Source organism: Rhinatrema bivittatum, chromosome 2 (genome assembly GCF_901001135.1).
Source record: "Rhinatrema bivittatum chromosome 2, aRhiBiv1.1, whole genome shotgun sequence".
NCBI classification, from domain to species: Eukaryota; Metazoa; Chordata; class Amphibia; order Gymnophiona; family Rhinatrematidae; genus Rhinatrema; species Rhinatrema bivittatum.
The window spans coordinates 261602871-261629190 of NC_042616.1; the positions used below are offsets into that span (position 1 = coordinate 261602871).

Below are 26320 nucleotides of genomic sequence, written 5' to 3' on the forward strand. Positions count from 1 at the left end.
TTTAAGCATTTTTTATTTCAGTGAACAACAACAGCAGCAAGTCCACCATTACATGACCCATTGATGCACAGCCAAGAACACCCGGTGTTGGGGCTCCTTCCAGATTTAACAATCCCAATATAGCCGACGCATGTATCGACAAAACATTCTTGCTCTGCACTGACTTTGTCAATGTAGATCAAGAGAGAACCTTTGAAGCATTCGAAAAACATTTGCCTGTAGCTTCCAGGCATTTGACTCCATTAAAGCACAAGGCTCTTACATGAGGCCCGGACCAGAGTATCATGCCACGTTACCTACATAGCTATATACCAGTGCAGAATGGGATTTGTTGCATCTTTCCCCTCCAGTTACCAAAGCCTTCACTTTTTCAAGGTTACTGGCAGAAGACGTTTGATTGGCATCAAGGGACTTCAGAGCTGCACTGATGGACACCAAGCCATCAACGTCGGCAGGCCATTGTTTCTGTTGGTGGTTTCCAGGGATGGTGGAGTTAGGCCATCGCCTGCCTCTTCCAGTTCTAAAGACATTGGGTTCGCCATCTTCGGCCTTGGCACCAAGGAAGGACCAATCCGAGCATCGAAGGAAGCTGATCAAACTTTGGCATTGGTCCCCATCAATGGACGATGCCAGGCACGGGGATGCACAAGCTTTAGCTGTGATGCCCCCAAAACGACCCCATGGTGAGGAGCGCCAATCCTGCATCAATTTTGGGATTTGCCACAGTTTTCACCGGACCCAATGCCTACCACCAATCCTCCTCTCTTGTTACAAAGAGTATTTGGTTACTCCTCCTGGATCCCAGCCAGCATTGTCATCAGTGTTCTCACAGGACAAGCAGGATGGTAGTCCTCACATATGGGTGACATCACAGGATGGAGCCCACTCACGGAAAACTTCTGTCAAAGTTTTCAGAACTTTGACTGGCCCCTACTGGGCATGCCCAGCATGGCACTAACCCTGCAGCCAGCAGGGTCTCCCTTCAGTCTTCTTTTTCTGTGCAGCAGTAGCCTCGCGGTAAAGGAGCTCTGAAGAGATTCCTGACAGGAATTTTCCTCACGGAATTACTACAAGTTAAATTGCCCCACAGGGGTCCCTCCTCTAACTTTTCTCAGTCTGCAGTACTATGGTAAGTTTTTATCCATTTCCCGTCGATTACCGTTGAGTTTGGCCTTCGCAGCCTACTGGCCATCGACCATACCTCGGCTAAATTTTTTCCATGGTCGTTTCATCGGTGCCCGGACTGAACCCACACCATGTCTATCAAAGACCTCCAAAAAGTCTGTGTAATGTGTTTAGGACGCGAGCATGATGACTTCACCTGCACCAAATGTGCCCTAATGACACTGAAGGGTCGCAAGGCCAGAATGTAGAAGATGGAACTTCTCTTCCGTGCTCAAACCCCGACTCCGTCCATTGCATAGACATCGTCAGAACTGGCACCGCCGACTTCGCGCCAGCATCGACCACCAACCGGTGACTGACCGGCATCGACGACTTCTCAGCTATCGACACCCTCTACTCCACCTCAGGATCAAGGGGATCGAAGGGAGAAACATCGCCATCGACACCGTAAGACTTGGACTTTACGATGAATGCCTCAGATGAGTGAATATGTAGGATGGGGAAAAATGCCCTCACGCTTTACCTAAGTTTTCATCTTGGCCTGACACTGTTTATTCATAAAGTTGAGATGGGGTGTGTGAAAATTTGTAGCTTCTGAACTCATATGCTGTGGCACTTTGCCAGATGAGTACATATCTGCCTGTAGTATGTACCTCCCCCCACCATTGATACCTTAAGCTCTCCCACCCAGTACTTGGTATTTGGGGGTGTACCTATTTGGAAGAGCTTCATCTGCCCAAGAAACTATTATTTCTGTGGGGGGTTTTTTGGGGGGAGGGGTTAGATGATGCTCACCGAATTTGGGGATGCTGGGGTAGAAAGAAGAGGGAGGGCTAATAGCACCCTTATGGCAGCTACTATCAGGTTCTACTGATAAATGGGTTGGGGGAGGGCTCTGTGCAGCATGTTGATCATAGCTGTGGTGGGGGGGGGGGGGTAGCAGGAGTCCTGCCACCACTCCTATTAGAGGTTCAGCTTTTTGAGACAGAGGCCTACATCATAACTTATCTGTATAACATATCCTGGTTTCTAGACATAGATCCTGCCATACAATACTGCCTCTTCTGAGGCTTACTCTGCCATATTTGCATGCTGGCAGATTAGGCCTACAAATTATCCCTCCTATGTAGTCGCATAGGTTTTGGGTACATAGAATAGGTGGCAATTTTATACAACTGATTATGGGGGACAAGTTCTACTAACTGGATCAACATCGCTTGCCCACTGCGCAGCCTCATGATTATGCACCTCTGTCTACTTGCAACCTTCTCTAACACTATGTCAGCTGATGTGTGACAACTGAGGAGGAGTCATGGAGTTGCATAATTATTTATTTATAAAATTGATTAATCGCTGTCCAATTTTTATAAAAAAAACAAAAAAAAATTTCCAAAGTGGAGAACAGGATTTGGTGAGAGAGGTAGGGGTGGTGGGGTGATTTAATGACTGGAAGGGGGACAGTAAGCAAATCCACGGATCTCGTGCTAAACTTTCAAAAGGGAAACTTTGATAAAATGAGAAAAATTATTAGAAAAAAACTGAAAGGAGCAGCTACAAAAGTAAAAAATGTCCAAGAGGCGTGGTCATTGTTAAAAAATACCATCCTAGAAGCACAATCCAGATGTATTCCACACATTAAGAAAGGTGGAAAGAAGGCAAAATGATTACCGGCATGGTTAAAAGGGGAGGTGAAAGAAGCTATTTTAGCCAAAAGATCTTCATTCAAAAATTGGAAGAAGGATCCAACAGAAGAAAATAGGATAATGCATAAATGTTGGCAAGTTAAATGTAAGACATTGATAAGACAGGCTAAGAGAGAATTTGAAAGGAAGTTGGCCGTAGAGGCAAAAACTCACAGTAAAATCTTTTTTTAAATATATCCGAAGCAGAAAGCCTGTGAGGGAGTCAGTTGGACCGTTAGATGATCGAGGGGTTAAAGGGGCACTTAGAGAAGATAAGGCCATCGCGGAAAGATTAAATTATTTCTTTGCTTCGGTGTTTACCGAAGAGGATGTTGGGGAGGTACCCGTACTGGAGAAGGTTTTCATGGGTAATGATTCAGATGGACTGAACCAAATCACAGTGAACCTAGAAGATGTGGTAGACCTAATTGACAAACTTAAGAGTAATAAATCACCTGGACCGGATGGTATACACCCCAGAGTTCTGAAGGAACTAAAAAATGAAATTTCAGACCTATTAGTAAAAATATGTAACCTATCATTAAAATCTTCCATTGTACTTGAAGACTGGAGGATAGCTAATGTAACCCTCATATTTAAAAAGGGCTCCAGGGGCGATCCGGGAAACTACAGACCGGTTAGCCTGACTTCAGTGCCAGGAAAAATAGTGGAAAGTGTTCTAAACATCAAAATCACAGAACATATAGAAAGACATGGTTTAATGGAACAAAGTCAGCATGGCTTTACCCAAGGCAAGTCTTGCCTCATGGAATAGGTGGCGATGTCCTTTCGTGGATTACAAACCGGCTAAAAGACAGGAAACAGAGAGTATGATTAAATGGACAATTTTCTCAGTGGAAGAGAGTGGGCAGTGGAGTGCCTCAGGGATCTGTATTGGGACCCTTACTTTTCAATATATTTATAAATGATCTGGAAAGAAATACAAGTGAGGTAATCAAATTTGCGGATGATACAAAACTGTTCAGAGTAGTTAAATCACAAGCAGATTGTGATAAATTGCGGGAAGACCTTGTGAGGCTGGAAAATTGGGCATCAAAATGGCAGATGAAATTTAATGTGGATAAGTGCAAGGTGATGCATATAGGGAAAAATAACCCATGCTATAGTTACACAATGTTAGGTTCCATATTAGGTGCTACTACCCAAGAAAGAGATCTAGGCGTCATAGTGGATAACACATTGTAATTGTCGGTTCAGTGTGCTGTGGCAGTCAAAAAAGCAAACAGAATGTTGGGAATTATTAGAAAGGGAATGGTGCATAAAATGGAAAATGTCATAATGCCTCTGTATCGCTCCATGGTGAGACCGCACCTTGAATACTGTGTACAATTCTGGTCGCCGCATCTCAAAAAAGATATAATTGCGATGGAGAAGGCACAGAAAAGGGCTACCAAAATGATAAGGGGAATGAAACAGTTCCCCTATGAGGAAAGACTAAAGAGTTTAGGACTTTTCAGCTTGGAGAAGAGACTGCTGAGGGGCGATATGATAGAGTTGTTCAAAATCATGAGAGGTCTAGAACGGGTAGATGTGAATCGGTTTTTTACTCTTTCGGATAATAGACAGCCTAGGGGGCACTCCATGAAGTTAGCATATGACACATTTAAAACTAATCGGAGAAAGTTCTTTTTCTCTCAACGCACAATTAAACTCTGGAATTTGCTGCCAGAAGATGTGGTTAGTGCAGTTAGTATAGCTGTGTTTAAAAAAGGATTGGATAAGTTCTTGGAGAAGAAGTCCATTATCTGCTATTAATTAAGTTGACTTAGATAATAACCACCGCTATTACTAGCAATGGTAACATGAAATAGACTTAGTTTTTGGGTACTTGCCAGGTTCTTATGGCCTGGATTGGCCACTGTTGGAAACAGGATGCTGGGCTTGATGGACCCTTGGACTGACCCAGTATGGCATGTTCTTATGTTTCCAAACAATGCATATAATTCGTCGTGTAAGTACACATTATGCTAGTTGTAAGCAGACCTCATATCGGGGCATACATTGGTAATTAGCAAAAGGTATACCGAAAATATAATCATAGGTCTTGTTGTATTTTTTTAGAATTATTTTTTGCTAAAGTGCAATAGTGCATAGTCCATAGTCCATATATGACCAATATTATGGTTATTACAAAAAGTATAACTTAGCTTGATAGGCAAAATGGAGGATCGCCAGAGACATGGTCATGAGTTCTTACAACCGGGAAAAAGTATAACTTAGCTTGATAGGCAAAATGGAGGATCGCCAGAGACATGGTCATGAGTTCTTACAACCGGGAAGCCGGTTGTAAGAACTGGGCTTCCCGGTTGTAAGAACTCATGACCATGTCTCTGGCGATCCTCCATTTTGCCTATCAAGCTAAGTTATACTTTTTGTAATAACCATAATATTGGTCATATATGGACTATGCACTATTGCACTTTAGCAAAAAATAATTCTAAAAAAATACAACAAGACCTATGATTATATTTTCGGTATACCTTTTGCTAATTAGCAATGTATGCCCCGATATGAGATCTGCTTACAACTAGCATAATGTGTACTTACACGACGAATTATATGCATTGTTTGGGATCATAGCTTCTGATAAAATTCCTGTTCTTCCTCGCTATTCCCTGCCTAGTACTTTTGCACTGAGGATTTAACAATTTACAATGTTCTTATGTTTAACAGAAAAGTTAAACAAACAATAAAATATACAAATATTAAAAAAACACATTTCAAATTACCATCCCTGTATAGCAGCCCTGGGAGATACCCCACCTCCAATCCCTTTGAGCCATTCCAAGATTTAGAGAGAGATTCCCCACTGCCTAAGAGCAGACAGCGAGGAGACCTGTTGCCTGGGACCAAGCAGACTTCAACAGACTGGCTCCTACCCCTGGATTGGCCTGGGTTGTGGATCTGTATATATCTGTTAGCTAAGGATGATCTCTGTATCCGTTCATTGCTGTCTGCTCATGGACAGTGGAGAATCTCTATCCTGTACAACTCCATGACTCCTCCTGAGTTATCATACAGCAGCTGACACGGTATTAGAGAAGGCTGTAAGTAGATCACATATTTTTTGAAGTGTCTGACCGAAAAATGCTTAGGTTTTTTTAATGCCTTTTAAGTGGAGTGTGGACACAAGTTAGGGGTCCAAAGTAAATTCTTGTGGGGTGATTAGTGTCACTTCACCTAATAGCACACAAGTTTGAAATGTATATTATGCATTTTCTGAGCCTGGAACCTGCAGCTGCACATTTTGGCACCATACAAATCAACAAGAGCTAGGGTTCTATGTACTTTTCAAGTAGGCTTCTGACTAAAAACTTATGTGATGCCAGCATTTGGCGCTAAACCCGGAGAGAATGCCCATTGCTTGGTCTGAGGTGATATATCTTCACCAAGGAAGAGGCCAATGGTTTATTATAGCTGCACTATGACATTCGTATAGCTTTACAACTTATTGGTCACCAACAGAGTGAAGACACAGCAACAGCACTTCTAGCCAAGCATTTTACACCTAATCCACTGGTCAGCATATGGAGGTGTACACTAACTAGATAGTGGCCATCTCATGCCCATGCCCATTTCCCCAACAGTTAGCTAAGATTATGCTCTCTGGAGAAGGCAATGGGAGCCAATTCTGAAGCTCCACAGTAAGGAGTTTCATGTTTTGCTCTTGCTGTCTTTCTTGGGAGCATACAATGAGCTTTCTGTTTAATGGCCTAGGCTTTATGGTCTTGCATGTGAGACATGAGTCTAGTTGCAGTGGCCAATGGCATTCTAGCATGTAAGGTCATGTGGGTCACAAACATTTTATCTTGTGAACGCTTCAGACAAAAACCACAGAATGAAATATCACCTGATAGTTAAGTTTCAAAATGTGACCAGTATATTAAACATTGTAGTAACAGAATCAAAACAAGTCAGTATTTGGTAATCACATTCTACAAGGACAAGATATCAAATATTATGTGACACTGTAACTGAAATGACCAGCATATTTAGTGTAGAACTGTACATACATAGTTACAAATGGCAACATGACACATAGTATTAGCATCTTATCCTTTTACAAAATCATGATTACAGCAAAGAGCATAGAAGGTGGAAGTGGCAACCCAATAACTACAGTACAGTTCTAATATTAGAGCTGGTACCCACACAACTATGTGATGGCAATAGAAGGCCCAGACAGTCCATGTTGAAAGAGTGCACTCAAAGTGGGGACAGCCTATAGGCCCCACTGCAAAGTTTAAGTAGGAGGAAGCAGGACCAGGATTGGAGAGTGCAGCATGGAGACAGCAGGACTAGGACTGGAGAGCACAGCATGGAGGCGACGAGACCAGGAGATGACACAGCATCATAGAGGCAGGAGCCCCAGGAGATGAGGCAGCAGCATTATGAGAAGAGACACCAGCAGCAGCAGGACCTAGAGATGAGACATGATCAGAAGACATACCAGCAGCAGGACCAGGAGATGAGACATGATGAGAAGAGAGACCAGCAGCAACCATGACTGGTGACCACATCAAGGAGGCAGGACTACAGGCAGAGCATAGAGGAGGGCATAAGAAGGAAGCAGCAGGACAACACATGATGACAATAGAAAATCCACATCAGCAAGCTGGCATAGGAACTCTAGTGAGGACGGGCCCAGCAGTCTTCTTCCATCTAGCTGGCACAGGAACTCTGTAGCGAGAATGGGCCCGGCAGTCTTCTTCCATCTGGCTGGCACAGGAGCTCTGTAGTGAGGACAGGCCCAGCAATCTTCTTCCGTTTAGCCGAGGGGGTCACCATATTGCCCGTGTGCTCGCCTTCGCCATCTTGGCCTACTCACTGCTCCGTTCGCCTCCGAGCACACATCCCTGAGCCAGGCGCACAAAGCACTTGTGCGCATAGACTTACGCGCGCATAAATCCTTGCGCGCATAACTTGCGCGCACATAGCCGAGCGCATATCTACGGCACAGCCCCGCGCACAACTTACACGCTCAACCTAAACGCGCAGGAGCCCATAAGATTTACGCGCCGACAACCATAGCACCCCCAGGAACAGAAATTAAAGCGCAAGGCCTCTGCCCAGCATGCCACATCAGAGACGCACAAAGCGAGGAGGCCGACGCACAAAGCGAGGAGGCCGACGCCCTGTGCACGCAGTGCGAGGAGGCCCTGGGAGATCCAGCTCAGGGTGAGTTCCAGCTCCTCAGGGGGCACCCTGGACCTAGCCAGGAGGACGACCCCCAAGGAACCAGCGCCTCTCGGCTTTGACCCGGTGTCCATACCATGGGTGGAGTTTCTCAAGGGGATTCACGCCTTTGTTCAGATGCAAACTGAACCTCTGGCAGGCCAACCACATGCTCCACCGGAGGACCCATATGCTCCAGGCCCCTCAAGACCTAGGCACAGGCTCCCATTACGCAGAAGCCCCACCTACGGGGACTCGGACACCTCTGAGGAAGAAGCCGAACCCCTAGAAGAAGGGGAGCTCCCCCCGGGAACAGAGCCGCACCGAACCATGAGACGCTTCTTCACAAAGGACGAGCTCCCGGACCTGGTCAATCAATGTCTGACGGAGCTCGCCATCCCGGGCCCAGGTACTCCGGGGGAACCGAAACCGAACCCCCTGCTGGAGGGTCTTTGACAGACTTCTCGCCATTTCCCCCTGTTAGAAGCAGCGCAGCAGCTGATTGACCTGGAATGGAACGCTCCGGAATCCACATTCAAAGTTGGACGAGCCTTGGCGGCCCTGTACCCCCTGGACCCAGCAACCAAAGATCTTCTTGCATGCCCAGAAGTGGATGCTATGGTCTGCGTGGTCTTTAGGCACACCACTATCCCAGTGGAGGGAGGAGCTGCGCTCAAAGATGCTCATGACCGACGTCTGGAGTCCATCCTCAAACAATCATTTGACGTCGCCGCTATGTCTCTACAAATTGCGGCCTGCTGTACCATGGTGACACGTGCCTGCCTATCACAAACCAGGAACAACACCCCGGGAGAAGACATGGAACCAGCAATATCATTCCTAGCGGACGCTGCCTCCAACCTAGTGCGCACAGCAGCCAGAGGAGTGTCCTCTGCGGTGGCTGCCAGGAGACAACTCTGGCTCCGAAGCTGGTCGGCCGACGCATCTTCCAAAACGCGCCTCACAAGGGTGCCCTTCAAAGGATCCCTCCTGTTTGGCAGCGAACTAGATAAACTGGCCGACAAATGGGGCGAGTCCCCATTGCCGCGACTCCCGGAAGATAAGACAAAGAGAAATCAGCGTTCCTTCCCCAGGTCCTCCAGGGGCAGAAGTTCGCAGCGCTTCAATCCTTACAGGAACAACTATCAAGCTCCCCGCCCTACGGGCAGGAACCAGTCCTTTCGAACCAAGCACAGCAAAAGGGGAGCCAGCTCGGGTACAGGCACAAGCCGCACTCTACAATGAGATTCAGCCGACCCATCCGAGGGAAGAAGCCATAGGGGGCAGATTAACCCTATTCTACCACAGATGGGTCGAGATAACCTCGGACAAGTGGGTCCTAGCCATCATTCGGGAGGCGTACTACCTGGATTTCCTACGAACCCCTCCGGACAAGTACGTGGAGTCCCCCTGCCACAACCCCTCCAAGAGGGCGGCGGTGGAAGCTACACTGTCCAGACTACTGGCACTCGAGGCCATAACCCCAGTACCTACACAGGAAATAAATACTGGCCATTATTCCATTTATTTTATCGTTCCCAAGAAAGAGGGAACATTCAGGCCCATCCTGGATCTCAAGTCGGTCAACCGCCACCTCAGGATCCCTCGTTTCCGCATGGAAACCCTACGATCCGTTATAAGGGTGATACAACCAGGAGAGTTTCTCACATCCCTGGATCTTTTGGAGGCCTATCTGCACATCCCCATTCATCAGGAACATCAGCGCTACCTACGCTTCAAAGTCCTGAACCGTCACTACCAGTTCCGGACACTACCCTTCGGGTTAGCTACAGTTCCCCGGACGTTCACCAAGGTAATAGTGGTGGTGGCGGCAACACTGATGAAGGAAGGAATCCTTGTTCACCCCTACCTGGACGATTAGCTGATCAGAGCAAAGTCACCGGAGGAAAGCCGCCAAGCAACCAGCAGAGTCAGAACTCTACTGGAAAGCCTAGGATGGGTAGTCAACACAAACAAAAGCTCCCTACAGCCCTCACAGTCGCTGGAGTACCTAGGAGTCCGATTCGACACCAAGGAGGACAAGGTCAGCCTGACCCCCACAAGGAGATCAAAATTGTGGAACCGGCTACAAAAACCTTGCTGGATGACCCTCGCCCTACAGCATGGGATTACCTGCAAGTCCTCTGGCTGATGGCATCCACACTGGAAGTTGTGCCATGGGCGCGAGCCCACATGAGACCTCTACAGCGCTCACTTATCACGGTGGAGCCCAGGGTCCCAGAACTACATCGTACGTCTATCACTCCCAGGCAGAGTTCGGACCCAGCTACGGTGGTGGCTGCAGCCCAGCCACATGAGCCGGGGATCAAGTCTCTCCTCCCCAACCTGGACTCTTCTCACCACAGATGCCAGTCTACGAGGATGGGGAGCACACTGCAAGGAGCTAACCGCCCAAGGGCAGTGGAATGCAGAAGAGGTGGGATGGAACATCAACCGCCTAGAAGCGCAAGCAGTCAGACTAGCCTGCATGCGGTTTGTCCACAGACTTCGAAACAAAGCGGTCAGAGTAATGTCGGACAACGCCACGACAGTGGCCTATATCAACCAGCAGGGGGGAACCAGAAGCCAACAGGTGTCCCTAGAAATAGACCCCCTGATGGCGTGGGCGGAAGCAAACCTCCAGGAGATCTCCGCCATCCACATCGCTGGGAAAGACAACATCACGGCAGACTTCCTCAGCAGGGAAAGTCTAGACCCAGGAGAATGAGGCTGTCACCCACAGCCTTCAAGATAATAGTGGATCGGTGGGGGACACCGGACATGGACCTTCTGGCAAACAGATCCAACGCCCAAGTATCCAGATACTTCAGCCGCAGGCGGGAACCACAGTCCCAAGGGATCGATGCCCTGGTACACCCCTGGCCCCCGGGGACCCTACTATATGCCTTCCCACCGTGGCCCCTACTGGGCGCAATCATTCACAAGATACACCTACACAAGGGACTAGTTCTTCTGGTGGCTCCGGACTGGCCAAGAAGACCCTGGTACGCAGACATGAGAAGACTGCTGGCAGGAAAACCCCTACCCCTGCCCCCACACAGGGACCTGCTTCAACAAGGTCCGATCCTCCACGAGGACCCAGCTCAATTCTCTCTTACGGTCTGGCCATTGAGAAGGTTCGCCTGAGAAAGAACGGATATTCGGGGGCGGTAATCGACACCCTCCTACGAGCACGCAAGTTCTCCACATCACTAACGTACATAAGGATCTGGAGAGTATTTGAAGCCTGGTGCGAAGACCACAACATCAAACCACGGTCATTCACTATCCCCGTGATCTTGGAGTTCTTACAGAACGGACTACAGAAGGGCCTGTCCCTCAACTCGATCAAGGTACAGGTGGCGGCCCTGTCATGCTACGGCTGCAAGAGCGAGAGAGACAGCATAGCCTCTCACCCGGATGTGTCACGCTTCGTACCTCTGTGGAATCTCAATCTCGTTTTGGACTTCCTAGCGGGAACCGCCTTCAGACCCCTACGAGACCTGACCCTTCGCCTGTTAACCTTGAAGACGGTGTTTCTGCTGGCGGTGTGTTCAACCCGCCGCATATCGGAACTACAAGCACTGTCCTGCCGTGAGCGGTTCCTCAGGCTCACCCCGGGGTCCATCCAACTACGCACGGTCCCCTCCTTCCTCCCCAAAGTGGTCTCTCACTTCCACCTTAACCAGACCATCTCGCTACCAAAGACGGATGCCCGGAAGAATTCGGAAGAAGCCCGTAGTCTCCGCCACCTCGACATCGGCAGACTCCTATCCAGATACCTGGCATTGTCCGAGCCCGTACGAAAAACGGACTACCTTTTCGTCCTTCACAGCGGAAAGAAACAAGGGGAAGCGGCCTCACAGGCAACCATCGCCCACTGGATCAAGGAAGTCATCAAGGCGGCCTACGTAGAAGCTGGCAAGCCACCACCTCTACAGGTCAAGGCCCACTCTACCAGAGCCCAGGCAGTATCATGGGCAGAAACTAGAATGCTGTCACCTGCCGAGATCTGCAGGGCAGCTACATGGTCCTCCATCCATACCTTCTCCAGATTCTACCGTCTGGATGTTCAGGCTCGGGAGGACACAGCATTTGCAAGGGCAATACTAAGTGGGTCACGGGCAGCCTCCCACCCGGATCGGGAGTAGCTTTTATACATCCCATGAGTCCTGAGTCCATCTGCTACACGCTAGGAAATGGGGAAATTATTTACCTGATAATTTCGTTTTCCTTAGTGTAGACAGATGGACTCAGCATCCCACCCTTGGCTGCCGTCACGCAGGGCCCTCAAATGTTCAAGGGTAAGCCATGTTTTTCATTTACCTAGGGCATCCACCCTGCCGGGTGTCGACGCTTTCCGGTTGAGTACACTGGCGGTCTCCAGCTATAGTCAATCAACCAGTTCAAGTTAATCAATGAAGTTAATCAATGAAGTTATCCAAGTTAACCAAATTATTAAGTTAATCAATCAGTCAGTCACACATATATCCACAATGCTTTTCGAGGAGAATACTGAAGAGCTGCAATTCCTGCAGGGGTATATGTACTAGGGGCTGACGTCAGATTGAAATCTGATCCGTCTCCAACTGCTAACAGGAGTACACTATACCCATTAGTCCTGAGTCCATCTGTCTACACTAAGGAAAACGAAATTATCAGGTAAGAAATTTCTCCAATTTTGAACTTTTATATACCGAAATTCATGTGCAAAAAGAACATATCAAATTGGTTTACAGCAAAATGAGGGAAGCATAAAACAGAAGCTTTACATCAAACAAGAGTTACTGGAACTGGGATCAAATTTAACATATATATACTATGGTCTTCCAGATATATAGCAGGCAAAGCTAAGAAAGAAAATAAAATGTAATGATGGAAACTACTCCTCCGTGACCAGGAGCTAAAAAATTGAGGTAAAAGTGAGAAGCAAGACCTGTATACGAGGTAGGGTTTGGTAAAAGTTCGGAAAACTTGACTGAGGTCTTGACTGATGAACTAGATGGGAAAACGTGACTGTCAACTTGACTGAAGCAGGACCTATCTGCGAGGTATGGTCTGGGTAAGAGTTGGAAAACTTAACTGCAAAGGCATTCCTGTTGTAGTGGGAAAGGCAGATGGGTCCTATGAATTTACTGAAAAGCTTGAGAGAATAGCCAGGTTTTGAGTCTTTTTTTTAAAGGTTGTCAGAGATCTTTCTTGCCAGAGGTCTGGCGGGAGGGCATTCCAATGCGAAGGGCCAGCTGTGGAGAGAGCTCATTTCCTTAAGGAGGATTTGATAAGGGGGGCGTAAAGTGTGTCTCTATAGGCAGATCTGATCGGTCTGGCGGAATTGTGGTGTCGGAAGGGGATGGTTTGATCCGCTGGGTTGAGGTTGTGTATGGCTTTGTGTATAATCTTTAGCACTTTATATTGGATACGGAATTTGATTGGAAGCCAGTGAAGGTTACGCAGAATAGGTGTGATGTGTTCTCTTTTGTTGGTCTTGGTTAATATCTTCGCCGTAGCGTTCTGCAGAGGTTTGATGGTGTTAGCTGGTAGTCCGAGCAGAAGCGAATTGCAGTAATCTATCTTAGAAAAAATGATGGTTTGAAGAACAGAGCGGAAGTCCTGAAAGTGTAGAAGGGGTCTCAGTCGTTTTAGGACTTGTAGCTTGAAAAAACAGGCTTTTGTGGTGTTATTGACAAATTTTTTTAGGTTCAGTTGGTTGTCCATGATGACTCCGAGGTTTCTCACATGGGAGGAGAAGAGAGATTTCTTTTGAAAGATTATTGAAAATTTAAAAAGTGATAATACTGCTGATTTAAAATCATCAGCCACTTTGACATTTAGAAAGACTAAGCAATCATAACCCTCTATAAATGGTAATCTAGAAGTCCATATTCAGAAGGCCTGTGAGTGGCAACGGTATCTGGGTAAAATTACCTGGATAACTTGAGCCAAATATTCAAGAGGACAAGTCTCCTGCTGCATATACTCGGCTAAAGGTATCTGGCTAACTTTAACTGTGCTGCTGAATATCTTTAGCTAATGTTATCCACCTACCGTAGGTTTACTCGAGTACCTTAGACCTAATTGGCTGTATTCTGAATATAGCTGGTTAAATAAAAACAAAAAAGCCCTTTCAGACCAGCAGGCCCAATCCCCTCCCCCTCGCCTTTTTAAAAATTATTTTGGGGGGATGAAAGGGATTGAGTGCTGACTCTGACATTTTTTAAAATTATTTGTGGCTGTTAGGGAATTGGGCCTGCTTGTCCAAGAGGTTTTTATTTATTTATTTATTTTTCTTAACTTGCTATGTGTAGAATATAGCCAATTAGGCCTAAAATTACCTGGGTAAACATTACTGGATAACGTTAGACTTTCTCTGCAGCATAACCAGACCTAATTGAATAAATTTATCCAGGTAGCATTAAATATTGGTGCTACCTGGCTAAACTTAAGACCCGTCTCCAGAATGCCCTCCTACCTCTTCTTTTTTTTTATCCAGGTTAGTTGTTGTAAAATACTGACCCAGTTAAAGTTTACCTATATGGCAGGGCAGAAAATTAAAAACTGGCTTTGTCCGGCTAAGTTTAAATGTAGCTGGACAAACACCTTTGAATATTGACCTCTAATCTGAACATCTTTTGGTTTCATGATATCAGAATTCCTAGAAAGAATCGAAACTAGTACTATATTTCTGTTTCAGTTTTTATTTCATATTTTTTAAGCTATCAATTAAGAAATGGTAAGTATATTAAGGCAGTGTCATACTGGCTAGTAATATAGTTGATTCCCAGTACAGAAAAGACTTGAATGTCAGAACAGCATTTGTTATGCAGTCTTGCTATCTGCATAGAATTTAAGCTTCTCCACAGTACATATAAAACAGTGTTCATGTTATTTAAATAATTTTCTCCATCATTTTATTGACTTTTATTTCCGCACATTCAAGTAGACTAACATGGCAACCACACTATTTTATCTTCTATTATAGAGAGTGGAAGCACAAGAAAAAGAAGACAGTTTAGCAGGACTTTTAGGAAAAGCAATAAAGGGCAAAGTTGGCAAACCCAAGATGAAGAAGCTACAGTTGGAAGAAACCTTGCCTTCACCTTTTGGGAGAAGAATAGTTCCAGAAGTTACATCAGCCATGAAGGCTGATGCCAGTAAGAAATTGCTAAAGAAGAAGAAGGTATGTGGAACAGTTCCTTGTTTTTCCTTTGTGCCCTTGGTGCTAGTTAGTTTCTGCATTTGTTGTAAGTATCTTGCCATAGTAAATTTTCCGTGGACAAGCAGGAACAAATAGCCACACAAGTGGGTAATGTTATCAGCCGGAGCCTTACAGAAAAACATCTTACGGCTCTCAGACTGAAAAAAGTCTCTGTGAGCATGCGTAGGAGTTCTTTTGCTGCTGTCCCTGCACGAGCCAAGTTAGTTTTTTCTCATAAGAACATAAGAACATGCCATACTGGGTCAGACCAAGGGTCCATCAAGCCCAGCATCCTGTTTCCAACAGTGGCCAATCCAGGCCATAAGAACCTGGCAAGTACCCAAACACTAAGTCTATTCCATGTTACTGTTGCTAGTAATAGCAGTGGCTATTTTCTAAGTCATATTAATTAATAGCAGGTAATGGACTTCTCCTCCAAGAACTTATCCAATCCTTTTTTAAACACAGCTATACTAACTGCACTAACCACATCCTCTGGCAACAAATTCCAGAGTTTAATTGTGCGCTGAGTAAAAAAGAACTTTCTCCGATTAGTTTTAAATGTGCCCCATGCTAACTTCATGGAGTGCCCCCTAGTCTTTCTATTATCCGAAAGAGTAAATAACCGATTCACATCTACACATCTACAGAGTAAATAACCGATTCACATCTACACTTTTATAAACAGATGTGGAAGATTTTTATCTCTTCTCTCACTTGCTGTCACCATGGAGTTTTTTTTTGGTTAGTTTTGTTTTATTTTCAAGTATTCTAAGTTCATTTTTGTGGCTCTTTATGAGCTTAAAAAAGAGCGTCGGGGGTTGGGGGCCACTTTCGCATTCCACATGAGACCTACGGACTGAACAGTGGTCTCTAGTGCAGATTTGCTGGCCGTCGGAGTGAGGACGCTCACTCCAAGCGGAGATTTGGCCAACATTCTCTCCACCTAGCATGTTGTTGCCCAGGTAGAGTGTCCATCAAGCTAGGTAGAGAGAACGTTGCCCAAACCACTTCTTGGAGTGAGCGTCCTCACTCCGACAGCCAGCAAATCTGCACTAGAGACCACTCTCTCTCTCTCTCTCCCAGGCTGTCTGGGACTATCGTGGATGGCGGTAATCCTTTTCAGGCCTGTAACGCAGCAAATGACTAATTTGCATTCGCAAATCGCGTTAACAGCTGTTAATGCGAATTTATCGCACGCGGTAAAGTGCTTGGAAAATGAGGCCCTAAGTCATCAAGATCAGGTAAAAGTCAATTTAACTTATGTGCTAGATGTCAGCAGAAAATGGGAAGCCAAGGTGAATATGATTTGTGTGTCATATGCTTAGGTCTAAAACTTGACCCAACCACCTGAAACCTATGCAGAAAAGGAAAACTACTCTTCATAATGCCCAAAGATAAATCAGGGTCTTAAAAGTATAGAAAAAAGAAGCTCCTTTGCCCTCAGGTAGACCAAGCCACACCGGTGGGTTATATATTCCTACCAGCAGGTGGAGATGGAGAAAACTGATTCGCTGATGTCACCGACATATAGTCCTGCCCTGACATTAGCCTGCCAGTATTGTCTGTCTCCAGCAGATGGTGGACATGCATCTCCCTAGTGGGGATTGCCTGTTTAAAAAAAAAAAAAAAAAAAAGGAGTCTAAGGTTCTCCCTCAGTTGAGTGTTTTTAGCTGTTGTGCCTTGCCAGGTTCAGGCTCAAAAGAAAAAGAGGAGGAATGGGGAAGCTTGGGTGGTGAAGACTTGTGCCCTCTCCCCTGAAGCCACCAGCCCAGCCGTGATTTCATTCGGCAGAGGTCTGAGAGGTTAAAAAAAGAATAAAGGGGACCTTCCAGTCCCTAGTGGGCCTTTTCTCCCCCTGTCTCACCTCCGATTGATCTCCAGGCAGTTTAGCAGGGCAGCAAACTGACAATGCTGTTAGTTGGGACGGTAGCTGCACTTCTTGGCTCCCACACCACCATTCCTGTATGTTGGCCACATGAAGAAAGAAGTTGCTGTAGCGTAGTAAGGGTGCCTGGAGTTTTGCCTGCTTACGTGTGAGTGCGCGCAGTAAGGCCATAGCCTGGAGTTCCATGTACACATTAATGCACACAGGTATGCGCACAAGATCTTGGATGTATGTGTGGGGCCACAATCACATGCTCTAGTGTGTCGGTGGTGTTTTAGCAGTGGAAAGGAGGCAGCCCCTTTGAGAAGGGTAATGATGCCAGGGGTTAGCGAGACTTGAGAAGCCTCCCATGGTGCAGCTTGCCAAATAAGAGCAATCCAGCTGTTACGCTTTCTTCCCCCAGACTAACGTTGCCTGGTGATTCAAGGATAATTGTCCTGCAAGGATTTTTCTGCTGTTCAGGCAACCCTTTAGCCAACTGAGACTTGGTGGAGGGGAGCACAGGAGGCATATCGCTGGTCAGTGACAGCACCCCCCAAGTACCCTATGGGAGTAAGGAGAGTGCTTTGGTTGCCCCATGGACTCAGGGACGGATTTGGCATCCTTTTACAGGGTGGAAAAGTTTTTCTAGGGCTTGCAAACCTTTCTGAGAAGGCGCCCAGTGGGGGACAAATAGCCCCGTAAAGAAGGGAAGCATCCTATGCCTTCCCACTCTGTGACCAAGTCAGGCAAGTGCCGTAAAGAGAGGCTTGATGGATGATCCAGGGAGGATTTGGGCTCCTTACCTTTGGAGGAAGGTTTAATCCCACCTGATTTTATTTCTCTGATTTTCTATACCACACCAACAGAAATTTGGTCAGACCAGTGTACAACAAAGATAATGTACAATAAATCACATTAAAATAATAAAACATCACAATTTAAAACTTTTATTGTTGTTATTTAAAAACACCCCAGTTATTCCTATTATGAATTACTCCTAGTCCCCCTCACCAGTTTCTTCAATCAAAAAAAGAAACAAAGGTTTACAGCAAAAACTTCACTATCATCCAAATTCTGAGGACTCAGACTGCTGAAACCCATCTAATTCAATAAAGTCAACGGAACAATCTTTCTCTTCTCCAGAACCACAGATAAGTAGCACACCTCTGGAAGATTTGTCATACCCAGTTTTTTTTTTTGCTCAAAATGTCACAAATTAATCATTTTCAATTGAGGGAAACTATTCCAAAGAGTAATTTGTGACATTTTGAGTAAAAAAAACTGGGTATGACAAATCTTCCAGAGAATTGCTACTTATCTGTGGTTCTGGAGAAGAGAAAGATTGTTCCGTTGACTTTAATGTGTTGAAGCTTATCCAACACAAAGATAAATCAAAGCAGTGCTTAAGGCTTTATAGGATCTTCAACCAAAAATATGGAAAAATCCATTAACAGTTCTTCTGATCGCAGAGGATATAAACATTAAATACAGAGTGCAGCAATGTACTGGGCACATGAAGGTTCAATTACTTCATAGCTCTCTGGTAATCTATAATGAGAAATACTAGAAAATCCAAAGCTTTCTCATCTTTCCCACCTATAAAAGAATTCAGATTAACAGATTCAGTTGGGAAGGAGCAATTGGAAACGCAATGCTCCAATTTAGAGTATTTACATATCAGTTACAGGTGGTACAATACTTACATAATACTTTACAGAAGATAACAGAAGCTTCTTCTACTTTACATCAAGAAGAACAAAAAAAAATTTCTCCCTCTCTTAAATGAGGCAGATGAATGTCCTGGTCAGTACCTAAGCAAGATCTTTGTCTATAGCAATAGCTACTAGAAGGCTAGTATGGTAAACTTTTCTGGACAGGATGTACATAAGATTGCAAATGCACCCTGCTCTGGACACTAACTTTACATTTATTGACCAACTATCTAAAAGGAGGTAGTAGTCCTATTCATATAAAAAAAAAAAATTTCCAATTACTATAATAAGAGAAGATACTATACCATTCTTTACAAAGACCGAGAGGTCAATTTTAAAAGCGTTGCTCGAGAGTATCTGGGCTGAATGCGAATTACGCATATTTTAAAAGCTGGAAATTGCGAGCGCATATTTTTATTTTATTTAATAATATTGGTGTATCGCTTTACTGCTTTAAGAAATCTCCCAAATCGATAAAGGTGTGGAGTTGGGGCGGGGCATGGGCATTCCAGGACGAGGCCAAAATGATTAACTCTGTATTTTAAAACTAGAGGCCGCAGCATGGGGCAGCTTGTTAGCCACACAACTTTACTACTGCTCCTTATGAGGAGCAAGTCTGCAGATCTCATAGTTTTGGGGCTTACATGACAGGGTGAGGTGTCTGGGTCAACTGGGGGGCATTCAGGATGAAGAACAAGAGGGTCTGGATGACCTTGAGATTGATTGGGCAAACTGGTGGACTATTTGGAAAAACTGAGAATGTCCCTCGCGCAAGCATGTTTAAAATCCGCATACATACATGCTTTAAAGCCGGCAAAGTCCTATGGGAGATATGTGAAGTAGGTTTGCTCAAGTAACCTCTTAAAATTAGGAGCATATTTATCCACAGTAGGTATGTTTTAAATCATACGCGTGCAAGTTTGCACATGATTTAAAATACAAGTGTATATCCGCTTGTGCATCGTATGCTCATGTATAGGCACACGCACACTTGTTTTAAAAATAGCCTGATTATGTGCAGCAACAATACCAACACCAGCAGCAACCACAAAAGCCATGCTCAAGAAATAGAGCTCAGCAAAAACCATCTCAACAACTGACACACAAATCAAATCTGAGTGTTTTGACTATCAACTTTTGCAAACCCTTCCAGTTGGAGGAAGGCTTCAATTCTTTTATCCATCCTGTATCACCATTTTTACATCAGATTGATGGGTTTTCAGCATTATAAATACAGGATACCATCTGAATTTTCAGTCATATGCCCCAGAGAATTTACATGCTCTTCATCACACAAAAAAGATTTAATCACTACTCTTCAAGCAGAAGTGGATTCCTTGATGAAGGCTCATGCAATAGAACATGTTCCACTAAATTAAAGAGGAGCAGGTTTTTAATCCAGATACTTTCAAATTCCTAAAATATCAAGAGATCTCTGTCCCATCCTAGACCTCAGAGACTTAAATAGTTGTCTAAAAAAAGAAAAATTCACAATGTTGGGAACTATTCTCCCTCATTTATAGAAAAACATTTGGTTAAACACTCTAGACTTATGTGTATATCTATATTCCAATTCATCAATCTCGCTTTTCTTTGGGGAACCAATATTTTCAATCTCGAGTTCTATGCTTCAGACTAGCATCTGCATCCAGAATATGTATGAAATGCCAAGCAATAGTAGTGGCTCACCTAAGTAAAGAAAAAAATCTAGTTCTCCAGTATTTAGATGACTGGCTTCTATCGAGCATATCCTACTCCCAAATCCAAAGCAGCACACGCTAGTTTAGTTTATTGTAAAATAGTCATTTTCTGACTAGTGCTTGACATGCTAAAAATACTATGGTTTGTTGTGAATGTGGAGAAATCCCAACTGAATCAGACATGTTATCTGGAATTTATAGGAACTCAGATAAATACTGCAGTAAGCAAGGCTTTCCTACTTACCAGACGGATGCATACCTTCATAAACATAGTACAAACAATTTAAAATCATCTGATTGTTACGGCCAGACTCTTGATGCAGATATTAGGTCTTTTGGCAACCAAGGTACATGTGACACTAATGGCAATATTAAACATGAGAGAAGCTCAATAGCATCTCAAGTTGAATTGGAAGCATCATCTCTATCCACTATCCAAGAGAAAATTAATTAAAAAAATTCTAAGGAATTCCTTTATATGGTGGATGGAGCCATCAGAAATAAAACATAAATAGTTGCCATACTGAGTTAGACGAGGGTCCATCAAGCGCAGTATCCTGTTTCCAACAAAGGCCAATCCAGGTTATAAATACCTGGGAAGTATCCAAACATGCTACTAATGCCAGTAATAGCAGTGGCTATTACATGCTACTAATGCCAGTAATAGCAGTGGCTATTAGCTATGTCAACTTGATTAATAGCAGTTTATGGACTTCTTCTCCAGGAACTCATCCAAGCCTTTGTTAAACTCAGCTTCACTTATGGCCCTAAACATGTTCTCCCACAATGAATTCCAGAACTTAATTGTACGTTGAGTGAAAAAGAATTTTCTCCGATTTGTTTTAAATGTGCTACTAGCTAACTTCATGGAGTGCCCTCCCAGTCCTTCTATTATCTGAAAGAGTAAATATCCGATTCACATTTACCCGTTCTAGTCCGCTCATGTTTTTGTAGACCTATATTTTATCCCTCCTCAGCTGTCTCTTCACCAACCTCTTTAGCCTTTCCTCATAGAAGAGCCATTCCAGCCCCTTGATCATTTTAGTTGCTCTTCTCTGTACCTTCTCCAGTGCAACTATATTTATTTTGAGATGTGGCGACCAGAATTGCAAACGGTAGTCAAGGTGCACCCTCACCATGGAGCGATACAGATGCATTATTACAATCTCCGTTTTATTCACCATTCTCTTCCTAACAATTCCTAACATTGTTTGCTTTTTTGAGTGCCACAACACACTGAGCCAACAGTTTCAATGTATATTATCTACAAATATATCTAGATTTTTTTTTTCCTGGGTGGTAACTCCTAATATGGAACCTAACATCGTGAACTACAGTTTGAGTTATTTTTCCCTATATGCATCATTTTGCACTTACCCAGATTAAATTTCATCTGCCATTTGGATATCCAAGCTTCCAGTCTCACAAGGTCCTCCTCCAGTGTAACACAATCCGTATGTGATTTAACTACTCTAAATAATTTTATGTCATCTGCAAATTTGAACACCTCACTCATTATATCCCTTTCCAGATCATTTATAAATATATTGAACAGCACTGGTCCAAGTACAGATCCCTGAGGCACTCCACTGTTTACCTTTCTCCATTGAGAAAACTGACCATTTAATCCTACTCTCTGTTTCCTGTCTATTAACCAGTTTGCAATCTCCGAAAGGGCATCGCCTCCTATCCCATGACTTTTTAGTTTTCTTAGAAGCCTCGCCTTCTGAAAATCCAAATACACCTCATTTACCAGGTCACCTTTATCCACATGTTTATTAACTCCTTCAAAAAAATGTAGGAGATTTGTGAGGCAAGACTTCCCTTGGGTAAATCCATCCTGGCTGTGTCTCATTAAACCATGTCTATCTACATGTTATGTGATTTTGTTCTTTAGAATTGATTCCACCATTTTTTCTGGCACTGAAGTCAGGCTCACTGGTCTATAGTTTCCCAGAAGGTTTTTTGGGGTGGTTTTTTTTTTTTGTTTGTTTGTTAAAATAGCCTCTTTCACTTTGCCTTTTAACCATGTTGGGCCTTTCTTTCACCTTTCTTAATGCATGGAATACATCTGCACTGCGTTTCTAAGATGGTATTTTTAATCAGTGACCATGCTTGTTGTACACTCTTACCCTTTGCAGCTGCACCATTCAGTTTTTTTCTGTTTTCCTCATTTTATCAAAGTTTCCCTTTTGAAAGTTTAGTGTTAGAGCTGTAGATTTACATAATGTCCCCCTTCCAGTTATTAGTTCAAGTGGCCCCACCACAGTTACCTCTCTCACCAAATCCTGCGTTCCACTAAGAATTAGATCTAAAATAGCTCCCTCTCTCATCTTTTTTTTAAACCAATTGCTCCATGGAAGTAGTCATTTATTCCATCCAGGAACTTTACCTCTCTAGCATGACCTGATGTCACATTTACTCAGTCAATATTGGAGTAATTGGAATCTCCCATTATTACTATGCTGCCAAATCGATTAGCTTCCTGATCTCTCTTAGCATTTCATCATCCTTCTCTGCAGTCTTCCCTTCCAACCACCAAACATAGAACATGTCAAAAAAATGGATTCATCACCTCTTGGCGTTGGTACTCATCTAAATAACATCTGTTCTCAAAAGACAGAAAAACACAAATTTATTATAGCTAAATGCTGTCTACAATGATCTTGTATTTGAAAAATGGATAAAGAATTCATCGGTTCAGATTCAGACAGTCAAGTAGTTATGCTCTATGTAAACAAATGAGGAGCAGGTTCAGTGAGCCTGTACAAGAAGCAGTAAAAATCTGGAACTTTCCTGGCGTGTAGCCAGATGGACTCAGAACGAATGGGTATAGTATGCTCGTGCTAGCAGTTGGAGACGGACCTGACGTCAGCACGGGTATATATACCCCCACAGGAAGCATAGCAACTCAGTAATTTCCGTCTCCAAAGCAGTTTGGAGAGCCTGCACACTCGCTGAGCGTGTTTCCAATCTACTTTCTATTTTCTACTTTCTATAATTTTCTTACTAAATTTCTTCAGGAACATCGAGCCCCAGATGGGTCGAGATTACGTCAGACCAGTGGGTCCTCGCCATCATCCAAGAGGGGTATTATCTGGATTTCATCATCTCCCTCCGGACAGGTTTGTGGAATCTTCGTGTCCCATACACAAGAAGGCAGCATTGGAAGCTACCCTGGCGAGGCTCCTGTCCTTAAAAGCCATCATCCCAGTACCTGCATGGGAAATGAATTCTGGACACTATTCCATTTATTTCATGGTACCCAAGAAAGAGGGCACTTTCCGGCCCGTATTGGACCTCAAGTCAGTCAATCGATACTTAAGGGTCCCGAGGTTTCGCATGGAAACTCTGCGCTCAGTCAAGACCGCAGTCCAGCCAGGAGAATTCCTCACGGCCTTAGACTTGTCAGAAGCCTACCTACATATCCCGATCCATCCGGATCATCAGCGCTACCTACGCTTCAAGGTTCTGGGACGCCACTTCCAATTCCGGGCTCTGCCCTTCGGGTTAGCCTTGTCGCCATGGACCTTCACCAAGGTGGTTGTAGTGGTAGCAGCGGCGCTCAGACGGGAAGGAATCCTCGTCCATCCCTACCTGGACGATTGGCTGATCAGGGCGAAATCACGGGAGGAGAGCCATCGGGCAACCGACAGAGTGATCGCCCTTCTGGAAAGCCTGGGATGGGTAATCAACCTCAAAAAGAGTTGCCTACAGCCTTCCCAATCACTGGAATACCTGGGAGTACAGTTCGACACCCAGGCAGACACAGTCAGTCTCACTACCAAGAGAAGGTTAAAACTTCAGACGCGTCTCCGGTCCTTGATGGGAACCAGCCGGCCCATAGCTTGGGATTATCTGCAGGTTCTCGGCCTCATGGCCTCCACCCTGGAAGTGGTCCCCTGGGCAAGAGCCCATATGATCCTCTACAACACTCCCTGTTCTCTCGCTGGAGCCCCCGCTTCCGGAATTATTCCGTGCATCTACCTCTACCAGCCAGAGTGTGGACCCAGTTACGGTGGTGGTTGCAGTCCAACCACACGAGCAGGGGGTCGAAGATGTCCTCCCCCACGTGGACTCTGCTCACCACAGATGCCAGCCTGAGCGGCTGGGGAGCACACTGCGAAGAACTCACCGCACAAGGGCGGTGGAACAGAGAAGAGTCGGGGTGGAACATCAACCATCTAGAGGCACGAGCAGTCCGGTTAGCTTGCCTGCAATTAGCTCACAGACTGAGGAACAGAGCAGTCAGAGTGATGTCCGACAACGCCACCTCGGTGGCATACATCAACCGCCAGGGCGTAACCAGAAGCCGACAGGTATCTCTAGAGATAGCCCCGCTGATGACTTGGGCAGAGGCAAATCTTCAGGACATCTCCGCCGTCCACATTGCCGGGAAGGACAACACCACGACAGACTTCCTCAGCAGAGAAAGCCTAAATCCGGGGGAATGGCAGCTGTCACCCACAGCCTTCCAGATGATTGTGGATCATTGGGGGATTCCGGACATGGACTTACTAGCAGACAAGTCCAATGCTCAAGTTCCCAGATACTTCAGCCGCAAGCGAGATCCGTTCTCACACGGGATCAACGCCCTGGTTCAGCCATGGCCTCCAGCGACTCTGCTATACGCTTTTCCTCCGTGGCCTCTGCTGGGCGCCATCATCCACAAGATTCAGAAGCACCGGGGCCTAGTTCTTCTAGTGGCACCAGACTGGCCAAGAAGACCCTGGTACGCAGACATGAGAAGACTACTGGCAGGGGAGCCCCTTCCCCTGCCTCCTCTCAGGGACCTGCTGCGTCAAGGTCCCATCCTCCACGAGGATCCGGCTCAATTCTCTCTTACGGTCTGGCCATTGAGAGGGCTAGACTGAAGAAAAGAGGTTACTCGGAGCCCGTGATAGATACAATCCTCCGAGCCCGCAATTTTTCCACATCCCTCACCTACGTAAGGATCTGGAGAATATTTGAAGACTGGTGCGATACTCACGACACCAATCCACATGCGACCACAATTCCTATTGTTTTGGATTTTCTACAGGATGGGCTTCAGAAGGGTCTCTCCCTAAGCTCCATCAAGGTTCAGGTGGCTGCGCTGTCTTGCTACGGTCCCAGGAGGGATGGCAAGACCATTGCCACGCATCCAGATGTTTCTCGCTTCCTGAAAGGAGTCAAGCACATTCGTCCGCCACTGAAGTGGCCTGTGCCCCTGTGGAACCTTAACCTAGTTTTGGATTTCCTCGCGGGATCCACCTTCAGACCCCTTCGGGGCCTGTCTCTCCGTTCTCTCACTTTGACGATGGTGTTTCTGCTGGCAGTGTGTTCCGCACGCCGCATCTCGGAGCTACAAGCGCTGTCCTGCCGTGATCCCTTTCTCAGAATTACTCCAGAGGCTATCCATCTTCGCACGGTTCCCTCCTTTCTTCCTAAAGTGGTCTCACAATTTCACCTCAACCAAACCATATCCTTGCCTACTACGGCGGGTTTGAAGAAATCAGAAGAAGGGCGTTTACTACGCCATCTCGACATTGGCAGATTGCTGCCCAGATATCTGGAATTGACACAAGACGTACGAAAGACGGACCATCTGTTCGTCCTACACAGCGGAAAGAAACAAGGTGAAGCGGCCTCTCGGCCCACCATCGCCCGCTGGATTAAAGAAGTTATCAGAGCAGCGTACGTAGAGGTCGGGAAGTCACTGCCTCTACAAGTCAAGGCTCATTCTACCAGAGCACAAGCAGCATCTTGGGCAGAATCCAGGATGCTGTCGCCTGCAGAAATATGTAAAGCGGTGACATGGTCCTCCCTCCATACCTTTTCCAGGTTCTACCGTCTGGATG

General features: G+C 45.4%; 1 protein-coding gene across 1 annotated transcript in view; it reads left to right on the forward strand.

Annotated features, from left to right (window-relative positions):
* Positions 1-26320, forward strand: part of TOP2B (DNA topoisomerase II beta) — a 777593-nt gene that overhangs the window by 648732 nt on the left and 102541 nt on the right. The window contains 1 exon segment of the mRNA XM_029589448.1: positions 14983-15180. Within this exon segment, the coding sequence (XP_029445308.1) occupies positions 14983-15180 (198 nt within the window).